The sequence below is a fragment of the Schistocerca americana genome, chromosome 1 (assembly GCF_021461395.2).
Source record: "Schistocerca americana isolate TAMUIC-IGC-003095 chromosome 1, iqSchAmer2.1, whole genome shotgun sequence".
In the NCBI taxonomy this organism is placed as follows: domain Eukaryota; kingdom Metazoa; phylum Arthropoda; class Insecta; order Orthoptera; family Acrididae; genus Schistocerca; species Schistocerca americana.
Genome location: NC_060119.1, coordinates 1,171,460,107 through 1,171,481,706, shown reverse-complemented (window position 1 = coordinate 1,171,481,706; position 21,600 = coordinate 1,171,460,107). Strand labels below are relative to the sequence as shown.

The window sequence follows — 21,600 nt, the reverse complement described above, 5'->3', positions numbered from 1 at the left end:
GCACTTCAGCAACTGAACGGTCAAGAGCTTCAATGGATTGGATATAAGAGCCAACCAGGTGCAAAATGCCGGTTTATTTAACCTTGACCATGGTTTCGGCAGTTATAAAACCATCTTCTTCAGAAGATATTGTACGTAGAGTCACATTATCTGTAGCCAAAGTGGGAGTAGTTGACTGTCTAGTACATGTCACCCACTGAATCGCCATTTGTAGTAGACGTCCACTGTCGGCCTTTGTCGTAGGAATTTGTAAAACATCACACTTGATGCGGGATACAACAACATACAGTATACCATTTGAATGATCTTCCAGATTTGTACAAATCATGCAAGTTGCATACTGTATGTTTTTGTGTTAATACGGCGTCAAATGTGTGATATTTTAAGAAGTTTTAAGACAAAGCAGTAAAATAGGTGACTTTTATTTTATACGACTCCCACATCGGCTATATCTAATACAGTCTACGTACAGTATCTTCTGAAGAAAGCGGTTTTAAAACCATTGAAACCATAGTCACTGTTCAATAAACCTGTGTTTTGCAACCAGTTGGCTGTTATTTCTAACCCATTCAAGACCAGCAATATATTGTCTAACAAGCATCAAACGCAAATTCAAGCCGACCCGCATTTTTCACTGTAAACTTTGGAATTAAGTGCGAAATATCTCAACAACTATGACCATTAGCGAAATAATAGGCGCTTCCTTATGAATCTGACATGAAATCTATAGCTCACGTAAAAAAATTACTTTAACGAATAGTTTCTTTACAGTCGTTCGAGAAAGATTGTGGAGTAGCCGACGTGAGCGCGCCGTTCTACAGGAGTAGCGAGTCAGTCATCGGCTCGCAGGTAACTTGACGGACTTGGATGAACGAGGACCGTTGCATCAATCCGTCCAAGTGCCAACCTGCTGAGAGACCGGATCGGCAGTTCCCAGAAGCGCGGATAACTGTCTGAAGGTGCGTCGGCATGGACCATAGATATTCAAGAATCCTCCTGAAATATCCGTGACCCGTCGCGGAAATCTGCCCTTATATGGCAAGCTCAATCAAAAGCAACAAGCGGCTGTGAAGAATGCGAAAATTATTGGCTGCAACATGCAATACTTCATGCTTCATGTCTATCCCGACGGCGGTGGCATATTCCAGCATGATAGCCACCCGTGTCATAAGGCCAGATTCTAGCTGCAGTATTTTGAGGAACATGATAGTGAACTCCCATTGACGTATTGGCCACCAAATACACCTGATCTATGTTGGAGCACATCAGGGAAGCTATCGGACGCCAGCTCGGCACCTGCAAGCGAACAGCTCGCAATTTACGGGAATAGTGTCACCTGTGAGTTGATGTCAAGGGCCAGATATTTCCGCAAACCCACCGAGGACATGCAGAAACCGTGTCACGTAGAAATGCTGTTGGGTTACTTTCCAAAGTTGGGCCAGTATACTGTTCTTCATATGGTCATAACGTTTTGGTTAGTGACTGTATACAACGATGGGATAGCGATATGTAAATATAGAGATGGCGGTAGTGTCGCGTACATAAGGTATAAAAGGACAGTGCTTTGGCGGAGCTGTCATTTGTACTCCAGTGATTCATGCGAAATTGTTTCCGACGTGATTATGGCCGCGCGATTAGAATTCACAGACGCTGAATGCGGAATGGTAGTTGGAGCTAGACGCGTGGGACGTTTCATTTCCTAAATCGTTAGGGAATTCAATATTCCTAGATCCATAGTGTCAAGAGTGCGCGGAGAATACCAAATTTCAGACATTACCTCTCCCCACAGACAACTCAGAAGCCGATGGCCTTCATTTAACGTCCGACAGCAGCGGTGTTTGTGTACTACTGTCAGTGCTAAGAAACAACCAGCAATGCGTAAAATAACCGCAGAAATCAATGTGGGACCTACGACGAACGTATACGTTATGGCAGTGCGTCAAAATTTGACGTTAATGGGTTATGGCTATAGGTGACCGACGCGAGTGACTTCGCTAACAGCACGGCATCGCTTGCACGCCTCTCCCGGACTTGCTATCATACTGGGCCCTAGGTGACTGGAAAACCGTCGCCTTCTCGGATTAATCCCGATTTCAGTTGTAAGAGAGCTGATGGTAGGGTTCGAGCATGGTACACAGCCCACGAAACCTTGGACCCAAGTTGTCAACAGGACACTGTGCAAGCTGGTGGCGGCTCCATAATGATGTGGGCTGTGTTTGCAGAACTGGGTCCTCTGATCCAACTGAACAGATAATTGACTCGAGATCTTTATATTGGGCTACATGGAGACCATTTGCAGTCATTCGTTAACTTCTCAAACAACGATTTTTGTAGATGACAAAGATCTTCTTACAGGGCCACAGTTGTTCGCTCTTGGTGTCCAGAAAATTCTGGATAATTCGAGAGAATGGTTTGGCCAGATCGCGCGACATGAATCCTTGCGAACATTTATGGAACATAATCGGAAGGTCAGTTCGTGCACAAAATCTTATTTCATAATTATGGAGGCAGTATGCCTCAATATTTCAATAGAGGCTTCCAACGACTTTGTGATTCCATGCAGCATCGAGTTGCTGCATTACGCCGGGAAAAGTGGGAACCGATTCGAAATTAGATGTTATGACTTTTGTCAGCCCAGTGTATAGTGTAACAGGAATAAGAAGTGATAAAAGTTTTTATGTTCGTGTGCCACTTAAAATTCTTGGCGTACAACTTCTCACTGCAGAAATTGAACTCAGTATTCAGAAGAAACAATTGAATGGAAATCAAGAAAAGAAAATAGCTTCGTTCTCGGCTCACTGACAGTCAGCACTTCCATCTTACCTAGTCATCATAATTTTGAACATCTCTAATTTCTTTCATCAAAATTTGTCAGAAATCTCCCTGCTTCATGGTTACAGCGTGTACCATCGTGAATCTTTGAAGAAGAAAGTAAAACAATGAAAGAAAAATGTATTAGATTTTTAAATTGCGTCTTAACTTCACAGCGGCTCTTCAACTACGAGGGTAAGCCAATTACTACCCGCAAAGTAGTTATAAAATTTTACTGTAATCAAATAGGAAACTTAGAAGAACATCAGTTTTCGACATAGTCTCCTTGCGTTTCAACGCACTGGGTCCACCGTTGTACAAGCTTCCTGATGCCCTCATGAAAGAAGGTTCTCGCTTGAGCTGCGAGCCAGGAATGCAACGCTTCTTTCACTGCTTCGTCCGAGGCAAATCGAAGGCCCCTTAATGCCTGCTTGAATGGACCAAACAAGTGATAGTCAGAAGAGGCAAGTTCGGGACTATATGGAGGATGATCCAGTGCTTCAATTTATAGTTTCTGGAGCGTGTCAGCAGTGTGAGGTAGCAGTGTGCTGTCGGGCTTTATCGTGGAACAACACAACATCTTTTGACAGCGATCCTCGGAGTTTTCTTTGAACTGTAGGCTTTAGCCTGGCAGTAAGCATCTGACTACAACGTACACTGTTTATTGTTCTGCTTATTCCCACATAATGTTCCAGTACTGGACCTTGTGCATCCCAAAAAGCCGTAAGCATCAGTTTACCAGCGAACGGCTGGGTCTTCAACTTTTTCTTGCACGGAGAATTTGGATGTTTCCATTCCATACTCTGCCGTTTACTCTCCGTCTCGTAATTATGGAACCATGTTTCGTCACCAGTAATTATCCTGTCTAAGAAGTTGTCCTCTTCGTTACCATAGAGATCCAAATATTTTTTGCAGATGTCCAACCGCGTTTGTTTATGCAACTGTGTGAGCTGTTTTGGGACCCATGTTGCGCAAACCTTATGAAACCCAAGTCTGTTGTGGATGTTTCGTGGGCAGAACCGTGACTAATTTGCAGGCGATGTGCCACTTAGTCAATAGTTAATCATCTGCCTAAGAGAATCATTTCACGTGAACGCTCAATGGTTTCTTCATTTGTGGAGGTAAACGGTCGTCCGAGTCCTTCCTCGTTTGTAACACTTGTGCGACCATTTCGGAAGTTTGCAATACATACGTAGACACTCCATTGTGCCGAAGCACTGTTCCCGTACTGTACCGAAAGTCTTCGATGAATTTCAGCCCCTGATACGCCTTCCGACCACAAAACACCGATCGCTGAACGTTGCTCTTCTTTGGTGCAAATAGACAGCGGAGCAGCCATGATTAACAGCACGGCAGCGATAACGAAACTGATCTAGCAGGTTGAAAATTACAAAGATATAACAAAAAATAAACAAAGCATGCACATCAAAGTTAAACGATAGTACTATAAAATAAACAAAAATATAACTAAATTGCGGATAATAATTGACTTACCCTCATATATATGTAAGTGCAGATAAACTGATGTTTTCTCAAGCCGTTACTTGTGTAACATTATTTTCTACAAGTTATTTGACCAGGAAGCTGTCGAACAGTAACATTATGTTGCAATTCGACGTGATTCACTTAATGAAATGTCTGATGTTTATTTATCTTATTGTTACAGGTGCTGTATTTACACAAGATCAAAAAGACAGTAGCACAGAACTGGCATTCAAGTATGCAGTGTATCGCATCAACAAAGACAAACATTTGCTGCCGAAAACCACGCTCAAGTACGACATCAAATACGTTCCAAAAGACGACAGCTTCCACGCATCAAAGAAAGGTAAGTAGAAATTAAGACTAATAGCATTCCACGACGAATTAGAGTTTACTGCGTAAGTAGCAAATGGATACTTATTAACCAGTATCAGATGCCGTCAGGATGCGAAGTTCTAGTACTAACAACAGACTTACTTAAACCTAAAAGATGGACTGAATGATCTATCCCTCTTTCCTAATGTTCTGAAGATATCCTCTTTCCTCCTTGAGAAAGGAACTAACAGTTCCGTGGGCTGGAACTGTATGTAAAAGTCTTGTAGGAGCATACGTTCTCCCAGCAAGTCTTGGAAGTGCTGTCTACAAGGACTTTATGTATAACACCTTCCAAGACCTACAAGAAGATGTGCCCCTGGAAATAAGAGGAAATATGTGGCTTATGGACGATGGAGCTCCAGCACATTTCACTCTCATTGTTCGAGATGCGTTCGCTGGTATCCACAGTGACAGATGAATAGGTAGAGGAGGACCAGTTCCATGGCCTGCATGTTCTCCTGGTCTCGGTCTCTTTTTATTATTACCTCTGGAGTCACCTTAAGCATTTGGTCTACGTAGTACTCAGATTCTTCGTTGACGCGTCATGGAAGTTAGCGAAACCATTCTAAACGGTCAAGGAATATCTGAAAGGGTGCGAAAATCCATGATTCGTGTATGCATATTTACAAGCAAGAGGAGGACATTTCTAGACTTCATTATATGTTGCTCAGCGACAGTTCTCAAATTCTAGACTTTCATTTGTAACTCGTTAATTCCGACATATGTTCACGCGAGCGTTTTTATTCGTTTTGGTATAAGGAGCCGGTCTTCAAAGTATTTTTGAAGCACCGTGTATAAACAGACACGTAAAATTCATGTGAATGTTATTCTCACTGCAATCATACCATTACTTAGGCTTCAACGACAGTTGCTAGTTAGCATAATATAGCGTGTAGTGCCGGGTCATATGGTGAAATTAGTGCCACTGAACAAAAACAACGTTTTGGCTTTGGCTACGGTTACAACAGAGGCCTTACTCTGTGTCCAACCAGACAGTTGTTTTGCAGTGTGGCGCTTCTCCATACACAGAAGACTTTCATGGCCACGACTATCAATTTTCGGAATCACTTCCGCTCTCGCTTCAGTCCATATTATGTAAGTCAGGCTCAACGTTGCTTTGAATTACGTTTTATGATGCCTCTCATGGCTGAATCGCTCGCGACGTTTTTACGGTGATGTATCTACAGAGCAAACACTACAATGACCTAAAGAATGACAAACCCAATGGAACGATCTCATGCAACACTGTTTTAGTTATACACCGCTTTTTCCCTTGTTTATTCTCGATCAATCACACTTCATCTTCTTTTTATTGACAAATGTATTCGTCGCACTTGATGAAGATACACCAAACAATTTGATACAAAGTGACAGTCCGAATAATCACATGCAACCATCTAGGTCACTTCACATTTTTGTCATTTGTTATTTTTAGTTATGACAACGATTCCCAAGCGTCAAGGCCGGTAAATTGTCACAAGTCCATCAAACATGCTCGAAACAGTTATGAATAAAAATAATTTCTCAAAACAGGTAAGACACTCCAATTTGACAATTGAATTTCAACTCAGTACAAAAACTAAGACTTGGGTAAATTTCGTGAGAGTTGGATGTCGGCGTAATTGTTCACATACGTTCTTCGTCACAGAACTTGTATTTTAATCATGTCTATGTTACTCTATTGATCCTCAAAATGCTTCTCAATCTCATGCCTATAACGTCTGACTCCTTTTTTTACAATGAAGATTATAAAATTAATCCGTACATCCACAGGAAATCTACATCAAGGAACTCCGAGAAAATCACAGAATTTTTCATTTCAAAGGCTGATGTAAAGTCGATGAAAGGGCTCTCCGAACGCTTACTTTACAGTTTTTGCGTCTTATAGATAATTTCAATTTGTGTGATTTTGTGGGTCAATTCACGATTTTTACCAGCGTAGTGTCACGAAGGCGCACAAAATGTCAGAATATCTCATCGTGTGGAGACCTCATCATCTGTGGATTCTCTCTTAACTGACAAACTGAATTCATTCTCAGAACGTTTGAAGAGATTTGCTTACGGACTTCACTAATACGGTGATTATTAAAACTGTCTGAGTTCGCGTTGGAAACCTTCAAATGTTATTTGCCCCTACTGATTGTAGAATATTTTATCATTCTGCAGACATTCGAAGTTTTGCTACACAATGTATTTTGGCCTTATCTGTAACTGCTCGGAGCGGAAGACTAGTGTGAGCAACTACAGAGTGTAGTTTTGTAACTTCGTGGTTTGAGGCTAATACTTGTAACGAAGAAGGAACAGAATGAACCCTGTTGCTAGCACAGACACCATATCTTCCTTACAGTCACTGAAATTGATGCCCATCTCTAATGGACTGGTCACGATCAAGAGCGTTACATCATTCTATAAAAAACAACAGAGAATTGTAATTTAATCCAGGAAACAGGCACACATTGAGTAGTTAGTATTTCGAAACCCTGACGTTACCTCATATCGTCAAATATCTTGATAGGTGTATTGTCCGCCACTAGGATTCAGCACCTTCATGTAGCGTGTAGTAAACGTGTGAATTAGTTAAGTAACCACATAGGCACACGTACCATATAGTCTACGAGGAGTACTTGGAAAATGTGTGGTACTTTTCGTGTCATGATTGTTACAGTTACATAAAATGTATTTCGAAACCGGATGGTCATTTTTGGATCCTTGCACATGACAGAAGCAATACCAAATGATTTAGTTCCTGTGTTGTCATAAAATCATGTCATTTTTGTGTACAGCTTTATTTCCCCTGGTGTATCATACACACCGTTGCTACCTCCGGTTTATTATTAATTTTAAATATGATAAAAAAATGGTTCAAATGCCTCCGAGCACTATGGGACTTAACTTCTGAGGTCATCAGTCCTCTAGAACTTAGAACTTCTTAAATCTAACTAACCTAAGGACATCACAGACATCCATGCCCGAGGTAGGATTCGAACCTACGACCGTAGTGGTCGCGCGGTTCCAGACTGTAGCGCCTAGAACCGCTCGGCCACCACGGCCGGCTAAATATGATATAATTGGAGCTCTCTCTGTCTGCTCCACTTACTAACTTTCCGTTGTGCTGCCTGGCTCATAGCTCTGAAATCTAATTATTATTTACCACTTAAGAAAAACATTACAATGAAAACTTGAAAATAACCGCCTCCGTAGCCTAAAGCACGCTTGCGCAATAGCGATCCATTTAAAGGTAGGCCGGCTCTGGTTCTCAGGGTGGAAAAAATAATCGGCATATGCGTTTGACCGAGAGAAGGTGAGGTAGCGTAAAATTACTGATCAGTGGACGTTGTGCCAGTATTCGTCATTAAATTCCAAATTTCTCCGCAGTGTGTTATCTCGTGTGATCATATGATATTGTTGATGGTACTGCACTTGTCAGATGGCAATGTGGAGCTCGGCGGTCACGTTAGTGCTATTCGAGAGTAGTCGGCTCTTTGCAGACACCGGTATTCACCCTCTCCTGTCTCTGATAATTCTACAGCACGAACTTAACACCACATTATACACACGCCCTTTCGAGTCACCTGCAGTCAACACACACAATACGATGCATCTCTCACACACTGCAAGCAAATGGAGCCGTTAAAGGTGGAGAATGAAATTCTTATTATGCGGGTGAAACTACTGTGCGTCGTCTCACAGCCTACAACGCCACACGACTCTTTGCTTCTACCTTCATGCAAACGTGATTTTCAGCTTTTAGTTTTTTTCCTCGTTTTGAAGGAAATTACACTGTCTAACAAAAAAATGTGAAGCATCCAGAAGGGCAGGAGAAAACACAGTGGAACTTCGGGGATTGAAAGAGTATGTGTGTTGTTCAGTGACTACAATATCGAGCTATACTTACGAAGAACATTGTAGTGTATGCCCTTGTCAGTACGACGTCATTTCCGCTTTGGCCTGGAAGGAATCAGTGATTCGGTTAGGAAGGGTTCTCATCAAGCCGTTGTATCCACCCCTGAAGCAGACTGGTCCACAAATGTTGTAACCGGTCCTTGATATCCCGAATACTGGCACTTGGACAGACATGTTATATCGGGGATAGATCGTGGGATCTTGCTGATCACGTGATTATCTGGACATCATGCCACCCATAGAGAAATGCCATGTTTAGACGAGCATTGTCCTCTTTAATACTGGCACCAGAGTATAATCGCACGTCACTCGACATGAGTACACTGTACGTCCTTTACGGAATACTGCGCTATAAAGTTCCATCAACCACTACCAGTTGTGACCTGAAGTCATGTACGTTGTTTTCCCAAACCACAACGCAAGGATGAACACTGCTGTTATTCATTATTTATTAATCTATTTTTTTACTTATTTATTTATTTTTTGTGTCATTGGTGTTCAGTCTGATTTGAAGTGCCCGCCACGGATTTCTCTCCTGCGCTAACCTCTTCATTTCAGAGTAGTATTAGCACCCTACGGACTAAGTTATTTGCTGAATGAATTCCAATTTACGCCTTCCACTACAGTTTTCACCATCTACAGGTCCCCGTAGTACCAGGAATGTCATTCCCTGATGTCTTAACACATATCCTGCCACCCTGTCCCTTCCTCTTTTCAGCGTTTCCTATTCGTTCCTCTCTTCGCCAGGCCAGAGGGGAGCCTCCGCCTTCCTTATCTTATAAGTCCAGCTGATTTTCAGCATTCATCTGTAGCACCACAGTTCACTAAACGATGTTCCCAGTGTAAGTCAGCCCTGGACGGTGATCTATAACCAAGTAGGCGAGAGCTACTCTTCTATCTTCCGAGTAGGCTTCCGTCTGTTGTCGTCCGGTCATTGGCGGATTGTACTCGGCCGGCAAATGGCCGCGGCGAAGTCGGTAGCTTCATTCTCAGCGTCGCCCGTATGTAGCGCTGGTGGAGCTCGCGCAAGTGGCGACTCTCCACGACACTGGCAACAACTTTGATCTTTGCACCTCTGATGCTCCTGCCCTAGCTGTGTTTTGTTCGGCAAATAAAGTATCAAACATTCTTTTATTCCCGTCATTTCTTCTTCCATGTACAGACTGAATAGTAGAGGCGAAAGACTTCACCAGTGCCTTAGATCGACAAATCCGATGATAGTGTCTTGATTTTTTTTCATGCTTGCTTCCTTTATTAAGCGCTATGTCAGGACTGGCAGTTTGGTGCCTTTACCTTTCCTAAAGCCAAATTGATCATCTAACAGATCTTCGGTTTTCTTTTTAGCTCTTTTGTATATTACTGTTTTTACAATCTTGGATGCATGAGATGATTGTGAGATAGTTTCCGCATCTATCTGCCTGTGCTGTCTTTGGAAGTGTGTGGATGATATTTTTCTGAATGTCTGATGGTACGTCGCCAATCTCATGGATTCTACACACGAACTAGAATTCCGTTTGGTTTCATTTCCCCCTAATGATTTTAGAGATCTCGACGGTGAGTTGTCTGTCCCTTTCGCTTAATTTGATCTCAAGTCTCTGAGGGCTCTTTTGTAGTCTGACTCTAATACTGCACCCGATATATCTTCCTTATCAGCTCCGGTTTCTTCCTCTATAAGTGGTCAGACAAGTCTCCCCTCCACTGCATTCTAAATGTAACCACCGTTGCTTCTGATACCGCCGAAGGTTGTTTTGACTATTTTGTATTCTGAATCAATCCTTCCGACAGTCATTTCCTTTTTAATTTCTTCACATTCTTCCTGCAGCAACTTCGTCTAGGCTGCATTGCATTTCCTGTTTATTTCCTTCCTAGCTGGTTTATGTTGCTGTATGCCTGTCTTCCCCTGAATATTTTTGTACTTGCTTCTTTCCGAGGTACCTCTCCAAAACAATGGAAGCATAGGACCTCAGCGCATGTCACGCTGTACTCTCCTACGACGTTCAGTGGTGCTACTGCGAAAAGCATTTCATCGCCGAACACAGTGCGACGCCATTCATCAACTGTCTGTGCTTTCCGATCACAGAACCCTCCAAATAAAGGCGTTTGTGTTGTGATCCTAATGACAGCCAATGAATGGATCGGTAATTCCTTAGCCAAGGTGCTGCTTGTCTCCTAACAGTTGCGTGGGATGATAGAGACTGTTGTATTGACACCATTACTTGTTCTCGAATTGCAGGTGCTGATGCGCTTGGGCACAATATGGTGTACCCCTCTTGTGTGCTAATGGCAGCCTATGGATGGGTTGGTAATTCCTTAGCTTGGCAGTTGCTTGTCTCCAATTACTGATGCAGGATGACAGAGAATGTTGTAGTGACCCTGTTACTTGTTCTCGAATAGCAAGCGTTGATGGTGCACAATACAACGAGGTGGTCAGACGTTATTGACAGGACTACCACATCTCAATGCCGTACAAATTTGGATATTGCACGATTAGACCATCCGGTCAAATGGAGACCAGTATTGAGGCTCCATTGAAACGCTTGCAGGTGCTAATAACGTTGTCTCAAACAAGTACGCGAAATTTCCTTTGCTTCACAGTGGTCACTCAAAATCCGAGGCTGTTCACAACTCTTATATACCCTAGCAGACCCATAACAACACTAAACACGAACAACACTGCACATGAACAAAATTAAACATGAACAAGACTAATGCATTCGAGCGGCCTTTCTGCCTGTCACAGAATTGCAGCTCTGATCATTTACATACCGCGCCGATGTTTTGTATGGGTACGAAGCTACACTGACGTCTTCTGAGGACTTCTGGGTGCTTCATTACAGCAATATAAGACTTACATTATTTATATTAAAGACTCAAAGTATCAGTTAAATTCAGTTTGAAACAATCCATTGTTAAGTATTGTAACCTCTTGGTATGAGATTCGTTAGACAGGTTACTTACCTCAAGATGTATCAGGTTTGACATGTCACCTTTAAGCTAACGCTGTTTACCTATCACTGTTAATAGAAACCTTCAATAAATAACGTAAGTCGAAGTTCGTAAATTCGTCAGACACTAATAAAACCGAAAGATAACTGCAGTATCATAGATGTGGTGCGACTTTTTTTTTCTGACATAGTCTTAATTTTTCGTCATAAAATGACGAAATTTCTGTTCTAGATCGTAAAGTAGTGTCATAAATTATATTATCTGTGTAACAACGTTACAATTCTGTCGCTAATTTTGCTGGATTTTTGTTTTTTATAAATCTATAGGTCAGTAGCTTATGGGTAAAACTAATCACTGATTGACTAAAATCCATGAACGTCATCTGGAAAATAAGGTAAAAATACATTTTAATGAAAATTTCATCTGTGCTAAATAAATAATAGGCAAGTGAACATCTGAAAGCAACACTTTACTCTTGACAGTCATTCAAATCTTATTTGGTCTCTATTTAGTTCATTATTATTAGTAAATTATTTGAACCATTTATAAAATGCATGTCTTTTTATCCACACTAAATGTATCAGTAGCTAAATAACCATTAAATATGTACAAACATTTGTTTTCCACTATCAGTGTAAAATTAACACAAATTAAAACATTTCCAACTGCTGGTGCTTTCCGAGTTATTCACTAGCCTTATTCTACCGAATACGTAAGGCACAAATTCATGTCATCTACTGAATTTGTTTATAAAAAAGGGACATTTAGCGCGTAAGCATTTTTCATACACACTACACTATAAGACGCACTCTTCCAAATCCACATGAGAGGAAAAGGATAACAAACTTTTCTGTATCTGTATATTTATTCGTTTATGATCTACAATTCTTTTGTATGCTGCAATGTCAACAAGCAGACGAGTATTTACTACTTAGCTTCAGTGTATAAGCGCCACTCTCACAAACATTTCTGAACGTTGATTGGCGACTCCATGTTGTCTTGTGCACTACGACCAGATAACAGGTATACTTGAAAAAAGAGACAGCATTGGTCGTATATTTTTTACTATTGCAAAATCGATTTTCTGTCACTGAGTGACCATCTTCAGTGCTATATTGTATAACTTAAATTGGGATGCACTGATGTCACTAAACTTACGGCAATCACATAGACTGAGGTCGCTGTTTCACAGTCTATGTGATTGCCGTAAGCTTAGTGACAACAGTGCATCCCAATTTAAGTTATACAATATAGCACTGAAGATGGTCACTCAGTGACAGAAAATCGATTTTGCAATAGTAAAAAATATACGACCAATGCTGTCTCTTTTTTCAAGTATTTCTGAACGTGTTTTTTCAGTAGTTAGAGAGGATTACACCGGATATTTCAACGAATATCTACCCTACACCAGGTGACAGGAGTGTCAAACTACTGTATTACTAATTGGTTTTCACAGAGAAATAGACTTAGCTCAAAAGAAGCGATTTTTTCATGACACGGAACGTATTCTAGATTCCCTAACACGGAAAAGTCGGTTCTGCAGTCGATAATAATGTTGATCTTACGTGAACGGACGTCACGTAAACTCATTTCCTGTCTCTGGTGAACTATCTCCGCTTTTGGGATCTTAATGACCTGCCACTAACAACCCGTTAATGACACGCCGGCACCAATTTCCCCTTTCTATATCTTGCGTGTCATCGCCGAGATTTATTTCTCAAAAGGCTATTATGTTGTTCATATGGAATGGAAAGTGGTACCTTGAGGTTCTTGAATACAGTGGGCTATCTTCCTGTGCTAACTGTTAAAACTTTCCACACTATTCAAAAAAGGTGGTTCAAATGGCTCTGAGCACTATGGGACTTAACATCTCAGGTCATCAGTCCCCTAGAACTTAGAACTACTTAAACCTAGCTAACCTAAGGACATCACACACATCCATGCCCGAGGCAGGATTCGAACCTGCGACCGTAGCGGTCTCGCGGTTCCAGACTCAAGCGCCTAGAACCGCTCGGCCACACCGGCCGGCACACTATTCCAAAGAGTCTCGGGATGTATCGCTGTGGTATGCTGAGATTTTTATCAACTGCTTTCTTCTTCGCCATCTTCCTAACACCATGAACACTGCACTACTCGTACCTCCATTCGTTACAACCTGTTTCATTAATTTTTGTTCCTATAATGATAATTAAAGACTACATTAAGTAACAACTACTCACTAGTGTAATTCTTCGTAGTAGTCTTAAATCTTTGCATTCTTTCTCTGTCAGCCTGTCCTCTTTTCTCAGTCCATCCGCTGTTTAGTTTGTCTTCATCATGGAAGCCATTAAACCCATCGACCACTGACTCACTTCATACGATCCGTGATATCTCCTCAGTTTAATTCATCCTGTTCAAGACAATTTCTCTCCCTACTGAACCGAACCTCAGGAAAATTTTAGTCCTCTTTTTCTAAGTGATTAGATAAATTTTTCATTTTCATTGCACTGTTCTTCCGTTCCTCGTTATTTATGCTGTTCACTGACGATCATGCGTACTGTCTTGCGGAGGATGTTTCTCTAGAATTTCTCTGTGCCGCTTAGGTAACAGAAAGAGTTTCCGTCAGGCTGAGGAAAACTGATTTTTGGATCACAATAGCTTTCATTTTCGACATAGGCTCATCTTGTCCATCAAAATTTGGGCCTTGTGGTAGACGAATGGAAGGAATCTGCTACCTTCACAGTGAAATAACATGAAAGTAGTTATACAAGAAGGGGTCAAAACATTATGGCTATCGCTCATCATGAGATGAATAAAATGGCTCTGAGCACTATGGGACTTAACATCTATAGTCATCAGTCCCTAGAACTGAGAACTACTTAAACCTAACTAACCTAAGGACATCACACAACACCCAGTCATCACGAGGCAGAGAAAATCCCTGACCCCGCCGGGAATCGAACCCGGATGAGATGAATACTTCCTGGCTAAACTGCGGGCTTGTGATGCGACGAGAAAAGAGACGGATGAGTCGTCACTGTAGCAACACAGATGGTGGAAATACACTGACACAAGCGACTTTGACAACTGGCATATTACGAGGGGAGGTCAGAATGTAAAGGGACATTTGGATTTTTTCGCCTTAGGGCTTGGTAACACTGCTAGTATCCAGGGCTGAAGTATTATCGTCTGCAGCAATTCTACACAACGTGTCACTTATTCCCGCCTTAGTCATTGTATTGTAGCAGAAAGTGAAGCATGTCAGCTCCATTGTTGACGTGCAGCAAGGAGGAAATGAGAGGGCAGTGATTCACGTTTTGTTCGCGGGAGGCGTTAAACCTGCGGAAATTATTCGTTGAATGCAAGTGCAGTATGGTGAGTGCTGTTTATCGCGAAGCGAGATCTACGAACTGATAGACCGCTTGAGATAGGGAAAAACTTAGTGACGGGGGAAAATCGGGCAGGCCATCGACGTCAACTACTGTGAACGATTTGGAAGTCGCTGAGGGTATGGTGAGGGAAAACATAGGAATCATAGTAGATGAAATCGCGAATACGTTACACATCAGTCATAGTTCAGTGTAATCCACCTTTCATGACAGGCTAAATTTTCAGAAAGTGTAGGCAAAATGGGTACCGAAAGAATTGTCAGTGCAGCTAAGGTGCAAAGGAAGGACACTTCTCGTAAACATTTGGGCCGTTATCATCGCGAGGGAGATGGATTTTTACAGTAAATCGCTATTGTAGAGGAAACATGGGTGCATCATCACGATCCGGAAAGCAAGGTTACGACCATAGTTTGGAAGCACCAATCATCGCCGGAAGTCAAGAAATTGAAACGTCAACATCGGCCAATAAGATTATGCTATAGTATTTTGGGGCATGGAAAGTGTTGTAGCCGTTCATTTCACTTCAAGAGGCGAAACTGTGAACAGTGTGATATGTTGCGATCTGAACAGAAACTTGCTATATGATCCAAAAGTCGCGGAAACAGCGAAAAGAAGTCATCATGCAACAAGATATAGCTCGGCGACATTCTGCCAAACGGATGGCCGAAACAATAAAGCAGTTGGGGTCCGAATTGCTGGAACACCCGGTATACAGTCCAGACCTGGCCAAAAGCGATTTCTCTATGTTTCGACCGCTGAAGGAAGCGCTCAGGGGCAGAAGATTTGCAACCGATGCCGATGCAGAAGTTACTGATATGGTTCAAAATTGGTTACAGGTGCAACCACAAAACTGTTTTCCCAATGTAATCAAAAAACTTGTAAAACGTTGGACAAAGTGAAATGATAATTAAATCAAGACACTAAGTTGTCGATAGGCATTGATATACGGTGTATTTGTTCTGGGCGGACGTCCTATGACACTTCTTGAAGTTCATCGTTGATACATTAAATCAGTTTTTTTTATTATTATTATTACAGAGGGCAGCGAACCCTCTGACTGAACACACTGAGCTACCGTGCCAGCTGTCCATCTGAGCCACTTGGGGGCACAGAGGATAGTGCGACTGTAGAGATTTATTCCTTGCACGCTCCCCGTGAGACCCACATTCCCAACTTAATGTCCACACACTACATTCGTAGTACCCCTGCGCATCACACTCATTACTCGCGGCAGATAATCTCACCGAGCCCCGTAAGAGTTCGGAAAATTCGTGTGCATCCACCACAGAAGAAGAAGGTCAATGGCTATATGAAGATGGTATCAGTTCTTTCGCACATGTCCGAAAGAACAGATACCAGCCGGCCGGGGTCGCCGAGCGGTTCTAGGCGCTATAGTCTGGAACCGCGCGACCGCTCCGGTCGCAGGTTCGAATCCTGCCTCGGGCACGGATGTGTGTGATGTCCTTAGGTTAGTTAGGTTTAAGTAGTTCTAAGTTCTAGGGGACTGATGACCTCAGAAGTTAAGTCCCATAGTGCTCAGAGCCATTTGAACCATTTGAACAGATACCACCGGTGACCATGCAGCTCTCTTAGAATGAAATGATAATTACAAGGCTTGTCGAAAGTATCTTGCAGTATCGGCTGTTATCTTTTCTATGATAACATCACTTGTTAATGGTACACTGCCCTCATACTTACTGAATAGTAATGAAATAGACTAGAATAAAGCTTATTGTTACTATTTCAGCTCTGTTTTACAAAGATCACAAATGAAATACAAAACATTCTCCTGATCCACATAACCAACATATACCCAGTCTGAGACTTCCTCAGTATCATGTGTGGACAGGTATGTCCCAATAAAAAATTACATCACAATACTGTCCTTTGAAAGGTACTACATGAGACTGCACGGTGTCTGGGACGTAACACAGGGCCGTCAGAGTTCGCTTAATTAGCACCAGCTGTGACCTGAAGTCATACTCGATGTCTCTCCACAGAAGCTCCTGTCAAAATATTGCAAGAACGGTAGTATCTCCAGGTCGCCACCATACATGTCAAATAGCTTATCTGGGGTAGTTCAAGACCGCCATCCATCGTAGAACACAATGCGACACCATTCATCAGAAGTCCATACTTCCCAGTCATGTCACCACTCCAAGTACAACCATTTGTGTTGCGGTTTTAACTAAGCCCACGCATTGGACGGTAACTCCTTAGTTCGGCTGTTAGAAAAATGGTGTGCATTGAATAAAATGTTGCACGTGGTCTATTACTCGTTCTCGGATGGCAGCCACAGATGTGAAGGTGTTACGATGTGCTTCGTGCTCAATATGGCGATGCTGCCTTGTGTTGGTCAGTCATAGTCAACCGAAACCATGACGATGAGTGTGCCCATCCTCACACTTCTACGCACTCCAACATCGGGCCACTGTCACCTCCAAATGCCTCTTGAATATTGGTAGTGCACCATTAGACCAATGTAAGAAATTGGCATTCCAAAGTTCCCCTTTCGAACTCTGACGTGTGCTGATAGCGCTAGCTCACTTGAGTACACGGCATCTCCGTGCCTTTCATAGTGATCTTTGTTAAACTAGCGCTGTTCGCGCCACTTACCCTAGCAGGCTATAACAGAATTAAACAGCCCATGTTCAGGATCTTGTTCAGAAACTAAATGCCGCTTTATTTACCATTAGAACAGTATCTGAAATAAGTGACATTTCAACACGAAAAGTAGTATACTTCGCATATTTTCATACGCTTATGTCATATGGTATTATTTTTTGGGGTAATTCTTCTGATTCAAAAAGGGTATTTTTGGCTCAAAAACGGGCTGTTCGAGCTATGTATGGTGTAAGTTCGAAAACCTCTTGTCGACCCCTATTCAATAGTCTGGGAATTTTGACATTGCCCTCACAGTATGTATTTTCTTTAATGTCGTTTGTTGTTAGCAATATTAGCTTATTCCCAAGAGTTAGCAGCTTTCACTCAGTTAATACTAGGCAGAAATCAAATCTGCATGTGGAATGCACTTCCTTGACTCTTGTGCAGAAAGGAGTGCAGTATTCTGCTGCATCCATTTTCAATAAGCTACCACAAGAACTCAAAAATCTTAGCAGTAGCCCAAACACTTTTATGTCTAAACTGAAGAGTTTCATCATGGCTCACTCCTTCTATTCTGTCGAGGAGCTCCTGGAAGAGCTAAAAAATTAAGCAAATTCCAGTGTTACATTCTTGATTTTCTTTATTTAAACTAGCGACTTGTCGCCTGAATATGTTTCTTATATTTCATTTTATCTGTTTCTAAAATCGTGTTATAATTTCATGTATTGACTCGTTCCATGACCATGGAGACTTCTCCTAAATGTGGTCCCACGGAACAATAAATAAATAAATAAATAAATAAAAAGCAGTGTGGGGCCGTTCTACATGTCACAGAGTATTGTAACTCTTAATCATTTATATACCCGCCGATGTGAACGTGTATGAGGTTACACTGATATCACAAAATGGCTCTGAGCACTATGGGACTTAACATCTGAGGACATCAGTCCCCTAGAACTTAGAACTACTTAAACCTAACTAACCTAAGGACATCACACACATCCATGCCCGAGGCAGGATTCGAACCTGCGACCGTACCGGTCGCGCGGTTCCAGACTGAAGCGCCTAGACCCGCCAGGCCACTCCGGCCGGCACTGATATCCTACCATGACTTCTGAATGTCTCACTTGCTTTGTCAGCGAGTGTATGTTTCCGACTACTCGTGGTGACACGCAGTGCCTGTAGTCTGTATCTGGACTTCTGGTGTTGTCATTCCTCTATTCGCTGGAGTCTGTCAGACAACCCTATCAGCTTCACGTGGTGTAGTACCTTAAGGAAGAACCTATTTCATCTTACCTTGTCGCACAGCTGTCCTGAGTCCAACTCGTCTCCACTTTTTGTGCTCTCATGCACTACAACGAACTGTCGTTGCGACCTGTTGGCATTATGCTCCTACCTCCCTCAGGCCAAGATCCAAGTTTTTTTCCAGTCCGGTAATCTGCACGTGCATGCCATCTGGGAATGCTTCTGCGGGACCTCTACCTGAAAAGTTCCAGTAACGTCAGAAGCATCCAAAGATATCATGTAGCTACTCATCCCATTTTCCAATTGTAGGAATGGTTTTTCTGTAGTAGCACTGGAATGAACCTTTTATCATTTATCTCACAAATAGGGAAATACTCATGTACCACTTGGTGCCTTTCTGTCAAAGTATTCATTTCCCACACTTTTATCTATTAAACTGTAGCCACACTGTTTAGAGGTCGACCATTTTCGACAAAGAAATTCTGCTTGCACCTTAATCAGCTTCCTGGAAATACCATAACAGTAATTCAGCGATGTTATAAAGTATCGCTGCCCCGTAGACGCAAACGACACCAACGAACTGCAAAGCCAGTCATGGATTTTAATTAGCCTATCCATAAGCGATACGATCACAGTCGATACCAGACAATTACGCACGTGACCAAAACGGTGGAGAGAAAGACAGATTTCCTACCTCAACTTTTCTCACTCTTGGAGAATGGTCAGAGCTATAAGGCTCTAATGATAAGATGATTTAGCGTTTGTTTGCAGTCTAAAGAAATTATAGGACTGTGAGATGTGACGAAGCAATAGTGAGCCCTATGCACGCGTGGTATTAAAATACAAGGTTTTTCAAACAGATTGAGCAGGCTTTCTAAGACTGTACCTCCTACTTCATGAAGGTCGAATCTCTGGGTGGGTTTTAACACACGCATCGAAACTAAAAGCTACTCATTCACCTCGATGTATCTTACCAGATCATTTTTACTGATTTCAAATGTGCAAATAGGTCGCTCTCTGTCTCGCTCGTTCATTAACAGTTTCCCTCAGATAGAGACGAGGATAAAAGAAAGCAGCAAAAGACAACAGGTTAGATTCAATAACGGACAAGAGCACGGTACTACACCTTCTGCAGCCCAAAGCATTCAATGATTTCACCATCAGTTTCAAGACACTGGTTGTTTATGTATGGGAAAACCCGCTGGTCACCTCCGACATATTCAACAGTGTGCTTCAAGGATTCCACGTATGTTTATTCTCCGTGCCAGACTCACAAGCGTGTCTGGGGTGTTCGGCGGCGACTTCTATGTTTCAAGCCATGCAGGATTCAATTAATGGAAGTCTTTGATGATGGTAAGAAACGAAAACTTCTAGGTATTTGTGAATTCATTCCTGTCATGGAGATGTAAATGTAACTATATACACTCCTGGAAATGGAAAAAAGAACACATTGACACCGGTGTGTCAGACCCACCATACTTGCTCCGGACACTGCGAGAGGGCTGTACAAGCAATGATCACACGCACGGCACAGCGGACACACCAGGAACCGCGGTGTTGGCCGTCGAATGGCGCTAGCTGCGCAGCATTTGTGCACCGCCGCCGTCAGTGTCAGCCAGTTTGCCGTGGCATACGGAGCTCCATCGCAGTCTTTAACACTGGTAGCATGCCGCGACAGCGTGGACGTGAACCGTATGTGCAGTTGACGGACTTTGAGCGAGGGCGTATAGTGGGCATGCGGGAGGCCGGATGGACGTATCGCCGAATTGCTCAACACGTGGGGCGTGAGGTCTCCACAGTACATCGATGTTGTCGCCAGTGGTCGGCGGAAGGTGCACGTGCCCGTCGACCTGGGACCGGACCGCAGCGACGCACGGATGCACGCCAAGACCGTAGGATCCTACGCAGTGCCGTAGGGGACCGCACCGCCACTTCCCAGCAAATTAGGGACGCTGTTGCTCCTGGGGTATCGGCGAGGACCATTCGCAACCGTCTCCATGAAGCTGGGCTACGGTCCCGCACACCGTTAGGCCGTCTTCCGCTCACGCCCCAACATCGTGCAGCCCGCCTCCAGTGGTGTCGCGACAGGCGTGAATGGAGGGACGAATGGAGACGTGTCGTCTTCAGCGATGAGAGTCGCTTCTGCCTTGGTGCCAATGATGGTCGTACGCGTGTTTGGCGCCGTGGAGGTGAGCGCCACAATCAGGACTGCATACGACCGAGGCACACAGGGCCAACACCCGGCATCATGGTGTGGGGAGCGATCTCCTACACTGGCCGTACACCACTGGTGATCGTCGAGGGGACACTGAATAGTGCACGGTACATCCAAACCGTCATCGAACCCATCGTTCTACCATTCCTAGACCGGCAAGGGAACTTGCTGTTCCAACAGGACAATGCACGTCCGCATGTATCCCGTGCCACCCAACGTGCTCTAGAAGGTGTAAGTCAACTACCCTGGCCAGCAAGATCTCCGGATCTGTCCCCCATTGAGCATGTTTGGGACTGGATGAAGCGTCGTCTCACGCGGTCTGCACGTCCAGCACGAACGCTGGTCCAACTGAGGCGCCAGGTGGAAATGGCATGGCAAGCCGTTCCACAGGACTACATCCAGCATCTCTACGATCGTCTCCATGGGAGAATAGCAGCCTGCATTGCTGCGAAAGGTGGATATACACTGTACTACTGCCGACATTGTGCATGCTCTGTTTCCTGTGTCTATGTGCCTGTGGTTCTGTCAGTGTGATCATGTGATGTATCTGACCCCAGGAATGTGTCAATAAAGTTTCCCCTTCCTGGGACAATGAATTCACGGTGTTCTTATTTCAATTTCCAGGAGTGTATTTTACGTTTGCTACTCAGT

General features: G+C 43.1%; 1 protein-coding gene across 1 annotated transcript in view; it reads left to right on the top strand.

Annotated features, from left to right (window-relative positions):
• Positions 1-4,452: 4,452 nt before the first annotated feature.
• The window catches only part of LOC124597824 (glutamate receptor ionotropic, kainate 2), a 353,359-nt gene continuing 336,211 nt past the window's right edge, over positions 4,453-21,600 (top strand). Inside the window, exon 1 of the mRNA XM_047135963.1 lies at positions 4,453-4,639. Within this exon, the coding sequence (XP_046991919.1) occupies positions 4,453-4,639 (187 nt within the window). The remainder of the gene's footprint in view (positions 4,640-21,600) is intronic.